Below are 14230 nucleotides of genomic sequence, written 5' to 3' on the forward strand. Positions count from 1 at the left end.
TACGTGGGAACCATGACGGCGTATGGTGAGTAGAAGGCGTTTCGATAATAACGGATTTACCGTCTCCGTTAGCTTACTCCTGAACGGGTTACTCATTGATATGTTCTCTCTAACTTCTCTAGAAGAGCTGGAACCAGAGATGGTACCCCCTTTAAACAGAAATGTTGATGCTTTATTATCTCAAGTCATTTATTCAGAAAAGTAAAATCAGGAATAAATGAAATAAAACTAACTCTAGAAAATATTACGAGGGGTTTCTTACACCTCTAAATGTTAGGGCTGGGGGTGCACGATTATTTTATCCAATAGTCGACTATTCTAATGACTATTTAGACAATTAATCTAGTGTTTATTTTTCTATTGCACAGTTAATAAAACCCAAAAAATCTAATAAATTCCTCAAAAAAAGTGATAAATTGTTACTGTAAGAGAATAAACACTACAGGCCTTCCATTTTGTATAACACTGCTTTTATTGTGTTGGTTGGTTATGTTCTGGTGACGTGTAGAACTTGGGAGTGCAGGCTGCTGCCTGAGAGGTGGCTGGAGACGGAGTGTCTCCATGCTGCTTTGTTTTGGTCACTTATGTGCGTGAGGCGAGTGGTGTTACGACCCTTCCTGGGGAGTTTGGCTCGTGTACAACAAGGAAGGGACATTAACACGGTGTTTAAAAGTTAAAATGATGATCAGGTTTATTTACAACTATAAAAAAACATAAATCTTTCCATCCACAGGTTGGGAATAATAAAACTAATTCTGCCTGTGGGGAATTAAAACAAAAGTACAAATAAGTAGGGATGTCCCACTGGGCAAAGATTACAGGGTTCTGGACCAAAATAAGGATCTCCAAAGGTCCAAACTCTAAACTGGGCGGTTAAACCAAACTCAGGTGATATTTTAAAATAAACCGAAAACCCACAACACTCTAAATGTAATAAAAGGGAGATCTGCACCACAAAAACGATGAACTCTAAACCAAAACGTAACAGCTTATCCAAACGCAAGAAGCTGTTAGCGAAAATGCTAACAGTAGCTTTACCAACGTTAAGTTCTAGTTACCAAGTTTAAATAAACCAAAAACACCCAGCAGCAGACAGACCAGCACGGAGGAGAGACTGCTACCACCAAAACAGCTCTCCTCATGTCTGAAAGAAGCTCCTTTATGAAGGGAGAAACGCTCCCGGTGATTTTCTACATCTGCGATAGAGACGAAGCAGCGCATCTGACCCCGGAAGTTGTTGTCCGTTGCCGGGAGACGGAGGCGAGCAAAACAAGAAAGGAACCTAGTAGCGGACGGACATTGTTCCTTGTCTTTGGTATTTGGCGGAGATGTTAGTGAAGGCGGAGAAGAGGGCGAACTAGAGGAAAAACAGGCAGATTCCTCCTCTATTTACAAACTCCTGGGGATGCAACAAGTGGGTGTGGTGCGTCGACTACCGGATCTGACGTCGACAAATTTTTAGAATCGAGCCGTCGACGTCAACGAGGCTTCGCTACAGCCCTACCAAATGTTATTCTGCATCGTTAACTCTCTGACTTTGTGCTTTTCTGGAGAAAATTACACACACAGATTCTACTTTTATGCTGATTCAGATTTCCTGCACAGATCTGGCCTTTTTGATTTGTCTCTGAGAACTATAATTTACAGTAGGGCTGGGCGATATGGCCTCATATCTGTATAATCTGAAGTAGGGCCCGACCGATATTATCGGCCGATATTGGGGTCATTAACAGTATCAGCTATCGGCCAAAAAGACGGACAATATAGCCGATATTGTGCTTCCTATCCAGCAGATGGCGCCAGCTTTATGAACTCATGTTGTGTGGCTCCACTCCTTTGAACTTTGAACACAAATGATTGTTTTGGAACTTTTTTAAAAATGTATTCTTATTTATGTTTCTTATGTGCAATTATTTCCTGTGCAGGGTGAATGAGTTCACCAAGCTAACTTCCACAGAGTGTTACTTTGTTACAAAGCACAAGTATTACGTTTTATTTATTGCTGCATTTTTATTATTTTAATATTCTTATTGGGATCTAAACGTGTGTGTGTTGTTAGATTCCCCAGAGTTAGCTAAGTCAGAAAAAAGATTTTGTAACCGGTTGTTTTAGCATAAAGCAATGGGATCGCTCAAGGAGCGTGGCTAGACCGACGTGCAGAGCAACATCTTTTGCTTGCATTCACCTACATAAAAAAACACTACAGTGTATGTGAATTCACTTACATTGTTTTATGCTAAACTAAGAAAACCAACTGCTGCCAGATCATATCGGGCTGGTTATAAAATGCTTTTTCTGACTTGTCTAACTCTGGGGAATCTTAACAAGACACAATTTTACTGAGTGGGGGAATATTCCTTTAAGTTAAAATGTATTTGAGGAAACCACAGTTTACAAGAAAAAACTTGAATGCTAGATTTATGCTGTGACTGAGTTTGCGTGTTCTGTTGTTTTTGCGATCTGCTGACTAAATCTTATTTGCATTACTTGGAAACCCGAGTGAGTTATGGAGACAGTTCTTTGGTGTGTAACAGAGAAATAAGTTTGCATCAAAAAGGCAGAGAGTGAAGGGTTTAAGCTCAAGAAAATTTTTATTAGGGCAGGGACTTTAACGCGTTAATTATGATTAATTAATTAGAAAAAATGACACTTTAAAAAAATTAATGCATTTAATCACAGCTTGCATTTCGAGCAAGGTGGAACCTTTGTCATTGCATGATTTCCTCGTAGACCGAATATCACTGACGCACACAACAATGCACAGTGCTAATGGCTACGAAAACGGAATAAAAACAGAAATAAGTTTCCTTGCTTGGACTGATGCAGGATTTAGGAAACATGTCCGCCTCTTTTCTTAACTTGGAAAAAAAAACTTTCAGACAACAACGATGTCCGTGTCGCGGACATTTTCCAGAGATCGATACTGCTGCGGCTGCCTGGTTGTACTGGAAACTTTACAAAAGTTGCGGTCAGCTATATTTTTAACATTTACGTAACATCTGTGCAGCGCTGAAAGCTCCAGACACAATAATTCTTTGCCCTAACAGTAGTTTATGAAAGTAGTCAGACAAACGAGAGGCACCTGGCTGCCGCCGGGAGAACGCTCCGTGTTCTCACTACTCTGTAAACAATCACAAACGTGTCTTAAAGTTGGAAACAGAAGTTTAAGTTAAAACAGAAACACTCTAAAAATGTGATTAATTTAGATTAATTAATTACAAACCCTCTAATTAATTAGATTTAAATTTTTAATCGAGTCACGGCCCTAATTACTTTTTTTTGTGAGGGAGATTTATCGGCCATTATATCAGCTATTGGCCTTTGTTAAAAGTTTTATATCAGTATTAGTATCGGTCCCAAAAAAAAGCATATGGGGCGGGCCCTAATCTGAAGCATGTGCGATTACAATATATACTGCGATATATTTTTTCCTTTGTTTATATATGTTAAAATGACATGCTTTAAAAAATCCTCATATGGAAAATGTATTGCAGCAGAATAAAGACGTCCAAAAAGTGTAGCGCCTTGGGCTTCCTGACAGGGTTGCGGAAGGCGCTTTCTAAATAAAGCTTTGATTTGATTTGATTTGAGAATGCTCCTCCTCCTCCCGCTACATGCTTGCAGTCATTGCCATTCTGTTGTTCCTATGTCGGCGCTGGTGCACATCTTAGGCCCTGTCCACACGTAGCCGGGGATCTGCCAAAACGTAGATATTTCTCTACGTTTTGGCCTGTCATCCACACGAAAACGGAGTTTTTTCACACGAAAACGGATCTTTTTAAAAACTCCGGCCAAAGTGAAGATCTGCGTTTTGTCCGTTTTGGGTGTCTGTGTGTGGACAGACAAAACCTGAGTTTTAAGGTCCGCAACGTCACTTTTCGCGACAAAAAAATGCTGACATAACGTGTGCGACCTGTGTTTACACTAGCCGACAGCATGGATGCCCTCAGAGCTGCGCTCGCTTTATCAATTGTCCAAGCGCTTTTTGCTTGTTTGTTTTTGCAAGCGGCATTACTGCTCCTTGCAGAAGACCACAGACGAAGGACGAGGTTAAGAACGGGGGAAGTACTGCCGCCTACAGGTCTGGCATGTCCATAACAACCTATTTATCCGGGTACGTGTGGACAGAGTTTTGTTTGAAAACGAGGTGGTGTGGATGCAAGTTTTAGGAGGGGCGGATATTCGTTTTTAAAAAACCCCGGCTACGTGTGGACTAGGCCTTAGTGACATCATATGTTATCGCGGTAGAGCCAAAAACTTATCATTACCCAATTTTATATCATTTCTACCTTATATCGTTTATATTGCCCACCCCTAATTTACAGATCTGTATTATTTTTCCGGTTAATTGGAAAACCTTCCATATTGGAGAAATGTCATTGCTTTTTATTAATGTTGCTGTCCAGATTAGTTCTTCTATTTGAAGGCATCATCTAGTTGCTGTCTAGTGGTATCACATTTTGATCTACTTTCATTTTCATACGTAAGGCTGAAAGCAACGCCACTTGTTCATAAACGCGCTCCTTTTGCCGACAAAACAGGGCTAAAAAACGTTGTTTTACAGTTATTTTGCTTGTGTTATGTTTAAAAAATATATAATTATAAGATTAAAGACTTGCTTGTCCATGAGAGAGGTCGCCAACCTGCATCAACCGAGGTACATCCATAAACACTCGAGCACGCTCTTTGATTGACATCTGAATGTAAGCCTTGTTCTAACGCCGTTGGTTAGTGCTGACCGGCGCTCAGTTCATATTGCATTGAGCTCTATAGGGCAGGGGGCGGGTTTAGCAAAAAATAAAATTTTAAAAAAGACATTTCCCGTGACATTTAAACCATGCCCAGTTGGCACTAAGGGGCCCAAAGTGTGCCAAGAAAACATCCCCCACACCATGACACCACCACCAGCTGCCTGCACAGTGGTAACAAGGCATGATGGATCCATGTTCTCATTCTGTTAACGCCAAATTCTGACTACCATTCAACAGAAATCGAGACTCATCAGACCAGGCTACATTTTTCCAGTCTTCAACTGTCCAATTGTGGTGAGCTGGTGCAAATTGTACCCTCTTGTTCCTGTTTGTAGTGGAGATGAGTGGTACCCGGTGGGGTCTTCTGCTGTTGTAGCCCATCCGCCTCAAGGTTGTGCGTGTTGTGGCTTCACAAATGCTTTGCTGCATTCCTCGGTTGTAACGACTGGTTATTTCAGTCAAAGCTGCTCGTCTATCAGCTTGAATCAGTCGGCCCATTCTCCTCTGACCTCTAGCATCAACAAGGCATTTTCGCCCACAGGACTGCTGCATACTGGATGTTTTTCCCTTTTCACACCATTCTTTGTAAACCCTAAAAATGGTTGTGGGTGAAAATCCCAGTAACTGAGCAGACTGTGAAACACTCAGACCGGCCCGTCGGTCACCAACAACTATGACACGCTCCAAATAGCTTAAATCACCTTTCTTTCCCATTCTGACCTTCAGTTTGGAGTCCAGGAGTTTGTCTTGACCAGGACCACACCCCTAAATGCATCGAAGCAACTGCCACGTGATTGGCTGATTAGATAATTGCTTTAAGGAGAAGTTGAACAGGTGTTCTTAATAATTCTTTAGGTGAGTGTATTCCCAGAGTATTTCTCTTATCTGATGGCACCATCTAGTGGCTGACAAGCATATCACATATATAGTCTGTCGATCTGTTTTTTTACGATGGCGACTTCACGTTTCTTGCTTCTGAATGTGCTTCTGTAGCCGACAAACGGAGCTAAAACACGCTGTTTTACAAGTATTATTATGATAAATGACCCGCACTTGTATAGCGCCTCTCAGAGTAAGGACTCCAAAGCACTTTACACTACAGTGTATCATTCATCCATTCACACACACATTCACACACTGATGGTGATGAGCTACGATGTCGCCACAGCGGCCCTGGGGCGCACTGACAGAGGCGAGGCTGACGAGCACAGGCGCCGCCAGTCCCTCCGACCACCACCAGCAGGCAAGGTGGGTTAAGTGTCTTGCCCAAGGACACAACAGCAGAATTCTCTGTCCGGAGCTGGGATCAAACCTGCAACCTTCCGATTACTGGACAACCCGCTCTACCTGTTGAGCTACTGCTGCTATTCTCATGTCATTTTGTGTTTTCATAAATTTATATTTTAAACACTTACTTGTCTGTGAAAACGTCATCAACTCTGCATCAGCTGAGGTACATCCTTAAATTTCCACAAAAACAATCAATCAATGATGAACAAGAGTCTGCTTCTAGACCTGCAGAAGGAGAGAAAAAAAGAAAAGGGACACAGCAATACAACAGGAGCAAGCTATCGCTGCGTCAACCTGATGAGGAAATATAAAATCAACATTGTTTTACTGAACAATCACGTTAATAAATCACAGTGCATTAAGTGCCAACCACAGCCTTACATGGTGGACGAGTGTGTTCTGTTATGGTGGACGAGTGTGTTTCTACCGGCCGAAAAGCTTCACGATTTGGATGTGTCCCGGAAGCTTATGGTTGTCTATTTTTACGCACTACACTTCCAGAACGCGTCAAGCTCAGCAGTTCATATCAGGCCAGAGAGGAAGTCAAAGAGGAAAGCAGTGTAAAACTTCTGGAAACTTTAAAAATAAAAGTCATGTGCACATTTCCTGTTGCTTAAATAGTAAGAGACATCCGTCGTCTCCTGTGAAACCTTCGTAGCCGAGGTAAACGGAACAGAAAATAAACCAGACTCTTTTGGATACATGCTGCCTGCCTCTTTCAGTAACATTAAACTGCTTCTGTGTATGAAATGTGCTACAAAACAAAGGCGCCTTGTCATAAATAAACTTATTTCACTAAACTGAAGCAAATCTGTTTCCACCTGTTAAATTCCAGAGTAAAACTGTTAAAACAGGGAAAAGAAGCAGGCCTGGAAGATTTAATGCTGATGCAGCTGCATTAGAGTACAATACTGTATTAGCCCGGGTCCAGAAGGTCCATCAATAAGTTATTCATGCCATTAATAGACCTGTAGGGCTCGATGGGAAGCTTCATTAGAAACCTGAGATTGGAATCGATTGTTGTCTAATTCCCAGAGAAACAACAGCATATGATCAAGCTCTTGGAGATTCAATCCCCTCCCAAGCAATCCAAAGGAGATGCAGGAATATCGAGAGCGCTATGGATTTTCCTGGAGCTTTAAATGGACTCTTATGCTCTCATGTAAATCCTTTAGTAAAGAACAGCCAGAGCCAACACGCCTGTACGAATTCATCTGAGATAATAAACACATTTTTATCTGCTCTTGTTTGTTTTTCTCCCCAACCTGATGAATCCAGTTGCCTCAACAGTCTGCTGACCGCCGTCTAATCCAACGTAAAACCCCATTTCAAAGCTGTGATTAGTTGGAGTGACGGCAGGATGCTATGTGCTTCCTGCGTTGGCTCTGATTCGATTTGTAGTGACTTGAAGGAGAAGGCCTCCTTTGGCTGCTCATGAATGACCCATAAAATCCATTTAAATTTAATATTCTCATCCCTGATCGCGGGTTTTTTGGGGCTTTATTGTTCTGAGTTAATCAAATTTTAGAAATTATTTGCTAGATTATTCGGCTTGGTGACTCCATGTCCTGCACAGTGATGAGGACCTGATCTTTCCTTTGTGACCCCTCCTGAAGTGGATCCACTCAGATTTCTCAGACGAGCCACCTGAAACCGTCCACGGGTCACCACCTTCTGTAGGTTCCCTTCGGCTCCTCTGCTCTTCGGCAGCACCAGTATCAGGAGTTAAAAGGTTCCGGTTGCCTGCCTCTGAGCTTACTTGTAGCACTTTCAAAGTTTTTCCATTTGGATCGCTGTGCTGTGTTCTCAAGTCGTTCTGTTCACACAAATCTGACTGGTGTGCCGGGCCAACGTTAGTGGCGTCGTTGCCAAAGTGATGTGATGAACATGGGAGCTTGTTGTGAGTGCATGGTGGCGTTGGCGGGTGGGGGTGTGAGCAGCATTTGCATGTGTCAGACGAGAGGCAGTTACTGTCATCGGAGAGAGAGCGCCTCTGATCAGTCCTGTAGACGCGTAGCCATGCACTAAATAAAATATTCCACGGGTTGGCTCATTATGTATTACTTGCTGCTGTTGTCCTTCAGCCCGCTAGCTTAACATTTCTGCTTAAATGTCAACGCAAATGCTGCAGGTTCAAGTGTCAAGGAAAAATACCACAGTAAATAAGGCCAGAGAATGCCAGACTTTAACATTTAGTCAGCGTCCTTATGAATTTAAGTCCTGTTATTATGTTTCAGTTAAGCTGCACGATAATGGAAATAAGCACCGACATTGAATGCTGTGATGGCGATTTTACATAAAGCCACATTTTCCTCTTTGCACCTCAGTCTGATTGGGCTGGTGCTTTTATTTGTACTGCCTTCTGGCCCTTTTGAAAACCGAATACAAGTTTTTTAAAACATCAGAACAAGAATGATGGCAGACTAAAAAATTCCATTTATGTTGGGCTTGTTACCCGATGACTGGGACTTATTACTAGAGAAGAGCAAACGCTGGGAGAAGTCCCGTTATACATTATAATACAGGCGTCATTCATTAGAGTAAATTCAGTCTCACCAAAATATGTTTTTAGACATTGAATTTATGATGCATAATTTCACATGTTTACGTGAGTCAAGGTGGTACAGCTCAAGGGACATGCATGTCGCCAACCTACACACATCTTTTCATTTTTTATTATCAAATATGTTGACATGGGAAAAATTATCTCGAGTCAGAAATTTCGATAACGATGAATTTTTTTTATTTATTGCCCAGCCCTACCAGGTAGCCTGGCAAGCCAGTCTATGTATGTAAATATGTAGTCTGGCCTCGAACCATTGATCCTACCCAGTGGGGCAGAATATATGGTTGTCTCTAAAACTGTCTCCCCACACAATTGGACAGCGCTGGGACCAGTGGTGGCTGGTGAAAATGTATGTTTTTTGGGTGGGGCGCATTTATGCCGTCCGTTGATGCACTAACCACATATAACCAACAGAGAACGTCAAATTACCATTATGATAGAATCCACGTTTTCTACCTCAACATTGTCGCTAAATAAGCTAAATACACATATTGAGAACAACACAGTAGCAACAATGCAGTATCAAAGCCCAGCGTCTCCTCTTTACAACAATATAAGTTCCACTACTCTGCCTGCAAAACTCACGAAGCAATGCAGCAGCAAAACAAAGCTAACTTCATGAAGTCAAAAGTAAAGTCAGTTATACCTTTGCTGATTTTTGGTCATAATAATCCGTGTTATAGTAAAAAAAAACACCATTAATTTAATCCAACGTCACACTGAGCTGATTCTTAGCTGTGTTGGGCATTTTTTACCTGCAGGTGAATGCTCTAAAGTCTCTGATGCCACATTCCATCATTTACCGGTTCTTCATGATAAAAACGACTCCATGAGGTGTACTAAGCTGCTCTACAACAACAAAGGACGGTGAACTGTGGAGTATTTCCAGTTCTGTCCTGACCTGAGCTTAGACTCCGCCCTGCCGGTCTCCTGCGCATGTCTTCGCAGTAGCTATGCCCCTGCTCCCAAAGGCTCTCCTACTCTTTGTATTGGAGGGGGGTGATCTAGTGCGCATGCGCCAGTAGCTGTAGGTCTGTGGTAGAGATTGCTGCGGCCAAAGGAAACAAGAAATATATTGCAAGACAATTTGGTCGTGGTAAAATTGTGAGAGAGGAGCGTGGCTAGACCGACGTGCAGAGCAACATCTTTTGCTACTTCAGTTCGTCTAGATTTCTAGGCTAGTTATCGGGCTCTCTAGAAGGAAATATTTGCTAACCAAATAGAAATGTACCTTTTGCTTGCAGACTTGAAGAAGACCCTTGCGGTGCTGCTGGACAACATCATGCTGAGGCTTGGCAAGCTGGAGACCAAGGTGGAGAACATTTACAACGGCACAGGAAACAACCTGACCAACGGCACCAGCACTGTCATACCGAGCGCCGGAAATCCAGAGAAAGTGAACGTGGCTGGTATGTACTTTTGTCTGTGCAAGGACGTCATTTTGATTTTAAAGGCTGGGGGTGGGCAAAGACAACTTAGACGGTAGTGGTGGTGGTGGGGGAGCTCAGTTAATCAGCGTTCTACCTTAGTTCTATAAAAATAAATGGAATCCACGAATAAACCAAAACGGCCTTTTTAAACAGTAAGGGTGGTTGGCAGGGCTGTTCTCTCCCCCACCCAATAAATATATCACTGTGTTTGGGTTTTCCCCTTGTTACGTTAATTAGTAGGATTCCCTCAGGCTATATGGAGTGACATTAACGTCATTGTTTCATCATAAGATGTCACTTTTTTGGCTTTACGTGAAAATATAACAACCCCTTTCTGGTTTGCGTCATCTGAAAGTCACAATAACTACAACAGAGATGGTTACTGAAAGTGAAATGTGTTGCTTCTATCTGGAAATCCTTCAAAACCACATTGTTTCACTACACCTGTCAGAGTTTTGTCTGACAGTGTTTGAACTTCATTTTTTGAAAGGTAATTTTTGTCTACTTGTCTTCCTTCAAACAATAATGTCTGGGTTCTTTAATATTCACAAAATATTTGCGAAACAAATTCCTGAGTAGCAGATGCTGCAGAGCGAGTTCACACATGAATACTTACAAATCTCATCCTCGTTTCCTGCTTCTTCAACAGAGCCGCCTAATCTTGTACATTTTAGTCAAATCAGTTGTTCCTGAGCTCCCGTTATGCAGCAGTAACACCCAGAACCTGGGACACCTTTTTAAACCTTAAACATCCAGCAGCTCCCTTTGAAGGTCTCTGGACACACAATAGTGATGCCCATGCCTCTCTTGGCAGCAGACCAAAGTCCGCAGCACTTCAGAGTCCCCATTGAAGCACGTCTCCTGTCTTGAAGTGGGTGGCAGGCAGAGCTCTTCGCCAGCTCCAGTAGGACTCCTTTCCTGACTGGAACGCAATTACAGAGATAAGAATCTGGACAGTGAAGGGAACACGCCTGTCTTTCAGGGAGACTGCTATCAAGATAGAGCTGAACAGCAGCTTTGGGACTCTGCCGTTTTAATTTATGCAACGAGTTTCTTTAGTTCTTCACAATAAGGCTCATAATACTAGTTCCCATTTCACGGCGTCCTCTGGTTTCCTCACTGGGGCTTCCCCCACCTTCTCTGTGCTTGACCACTCTGAATAGGTGTCTGGTGAACACCTTGCTAAGTTAACTATGAGGTCTGGCTCCCTTGCTTATTTGGTGCTCCCGTGTCTCATTGCTGATGCTTTTTGGACTCTTGGTCCTTCTGTCCTTGCCATCATCAGTACCAGCTTGACTGCTGTGGTGCCCCGTGTGGTTGTCCAGCCGATTCTAAAAGGCCAGACTTGGTGGTTTGGCTTTTACCAGTTGTCGCTCTATTTTCAAGTTACCTTTTCTATCAAACGTTTTGACGAAAATTGTCTATCAGCAGACAAGAAAATGGCGACCCCATGGACGTTTTTCAATCAGATTTCAGATTGCAACATAGCACCGAAACTGTTCATCTCAAAGGTTTTAAACAATATTTTCTTGGAGACTGACTCCTGCTGATATGTCCTCCTTAATCTCATTGATTTGTCTGCCATCCAACCATGGCATCCTGTTAACTAGGCTCGAGCAGCTGAAGGGCATAACTGACTGCACTGAATTGGTTGTGGCCCCATTTGCACGGCCATAGCTTCGGTGTCAAGCTAGATTACTTCAGCCCCTCTTTGATGCAGGGTCCCCCAAGGCTCTGTGCTGGGGCAGCCTCTTTCTTTGTTATATATTCTCCTCCTGGAGAACATCTTCAAAAAGCATGGAATACGTTACCACCTCTATGTGGATGACTCACAATTTTATGTCCCTTTCCAATCCAATGCTTCCCTCCAGTTAGTCTTTGCTTTCTGAATGTTAAGGGTTGGGAGGCTGCCAATTTTTTTTATACCTCAATGGTTCTAAACCAGAGGCGGTTCATTTTTCTCTAACTGCAAACAATGTGACTCAGTTACTATTATTGCGATTAAATCCGACTCATCCCTTACTATAGACCTTCAGGTCAACTCCTTAGTGCGGTCCTCTTTTTTTTAGTCACGACATATCACCAAGTTCAAACCGTAACACATTCTCAAATCTGTTTTTTGTGTTTTTATTAAATGATTCACCGATATGAAGTTTTGGGGTCGATAGCGATATTAACATCACTGTTATGGCCGATAACCGATATTTGCCAATACCGATATACTGACATTAATGCTTTTAAAATCAGCAGATTTTGTATAGAATTAAATAATTAAAGCTGAATTTACGATATTATGTACACACAACACACACATTTACGGTTCTGAGATTGTTTCATTCACTGTTCACATGACTAAACAATCACACATCACCCCCCTCACCCTCTGAAACAGTAGCCTGGCCTGCCAGACTCGTCCTCTGTTTAATTCTGCACAGAGAAAGAGTCTGGTTACTCACAGGCAGAGAGGCACTTGAGGTGCGGGACTAGGCAGCTCAAAAATAACCAATCAGAAAAAAGACGGAAATGGCAACTGTACCGTGCGATGCTGTAGTTTTTTAGCTGTAGTAAAAAAAAAAGGCACCTGGCAACGGCGCAAACATTTTTATTTTTAAGAAAGGCTTTTAGCGCCTCTACTTGTTGTGGTTTTAAAGACATTCAAGTCATTTAGAACAGAGGAAAGAGCCGCAGCGAACTCCGCTTCAGACTCAACGTTATGGTGTGTGATGTACGCTACTCAGCGCTGATTGGCTCGGTTAGAATTCTCAGGGGGTGGGGTTATTTGAATAGGAGAGTTCCCAGACCTTTTCTCTGTGCACAATTAAACAGAGGAGGAGTTTGGCAGGCCACACTACTGAAACACGCAAACAAATGGAGATGAGAGGGGAAAAAATATCTGTTGTTAATATCTGCCCGGTTTTATTTATCGAACCAATACTGTTATATTAAAAAATGACTAACATCGGCCGATATCGATGCCGATATATTGTCCATCCCTACTTTTATTACTTCAAAACTGGACTACACAAATTCCTCCTTGATGGGTGAAAAAAACCCATCACAAAGCAATGATGGGGGATCATTGATTTGGGTGATGGGGTGGAGGGTCTGAGTTTAGAGAATCCGGACGTTCCCTGGAGGTGGGTTCACTGGGGGTGTCTGGGACTGGGGGGCTGCTGCCCTCCTCTGGTGGTGCTTGGGTTGCCTCGGAGGGTGGACTACTGGCGGTTGTGAGTGGGACCCCTTGGGGGCCTTGACAGTGGCCATGGGTCACTGCCTGGCAGCTGCATTGCCCCTGAGCGGGTCTGGGTGGGGTCCTGGTGGCTCGGGGTGTGGCCGGCCCCGTGGGGGGATCTGGGCGGGTCATTAGGGGTCGGGTCCTGACATGTATGCTGCTGGGAAGAAGGCGGGAACATGCGGCAGTGCCTGGCCCGGGCCCAAGGACCTCGGGTAGACCTTGGCTCCTCTGTTGTTCCATCACACGGGAGGGGGATGTCCAGGATGGGGAGGGCCCAATCATACCTGGATGTCCTATGTCTTATATATTCTGGAAGTTGTGCAAATGCAGGGATGGGAGTAGATATTCTGCTGGGGTGGGGCTGGGTTGGTGCCCTCGGACTTCGTGAGGCTCTGTGATGCTGCTGCTTTGGGCCCTGGCAAGATGGGCTGGGGTCTCCATGCCCTGGGTGGCATTTTGGCAACAGAGGTGCCTATTGAGGCCAGTGGGGGAGCTGGCTCCCTGGAGGGTTTAAGTCCAACCAGCCATTCCTCCCCATCCCCGCTTATTTCTCTCCTCCTGCTCCCTCACATCATCACACAATCATGCACATAGGACCTTGGGGGGTGGACAAGTCAGGGAGTGTGGATATGGACCCCATTTCCGCATTCCTGTGCAAGCTGCCCCCCAATTTTTTTTGCATCTTAAACACTTCCACCAACGACATTCCACGCAAACACACACTTAGGGCCTTGGGAGTGAGCACATTCAACGGCATTTGGCAGGGGGATTTTTCAGCCTCATCCCAAGTGCCGGTGCCCACTTCCAATTTTAAAATGCACTTAGACACTGAGGGCTGTGGGTGCAACACACACACACACACACACACACACACACACACACACACACACACACACACACACACACACACACACGCACACACACACACACACACACACATTTTGTTTCTTCCTTTCTC

At 43.5% G+C, this 14230-nt stretch overlaps 1 protein-coding gene across 1 annotated transcript in view; it reads left to right on the forward strand.

Moving 5' to 3' along the window:
• Window positions 1-14230, forward strand: part of mgat5 (alpha-1,6-mannosylglycoprotein 6-beta-N-acetylglucosaminyltransferase) — a 133524-nt gene that overhangs the window by 27270 nt on the left and 92024 nt on the right. The window contains exons 2-3 of the mRNA XM_015952524.3: window positions 1-25; window positions 9852-10016. The exon at window positions 1-25 is cut by the window's left edge and continues 443 nt beyond it. Of these exons, the coding sequence (XP_015808010.3) occupies window positions 1-25; window positions 9852-10016 (190 nt within the window). The remainder of the gene's footprint in view (window positions 26-9851; window positions 10017-14230) is intronic.

The sequence above is a fragment of the Nothobranchius furzeri genome, chromosome 14 (genome assembly GCF_043380555.1).
Source record: "Nothobranchius furzeri strain GRZ-AD chromosome 14, NfurGRZ-RIMD1, whole genome shotgun sequence".
Taxonomy (NCBI): domain Eukaryota; kingdom Metazoa; phylum Chordata; class Actinopteri; order Cyprinodontiformes; family Nothobranchiidae; genus Nothobranchius; species Nothobranchius furzeri.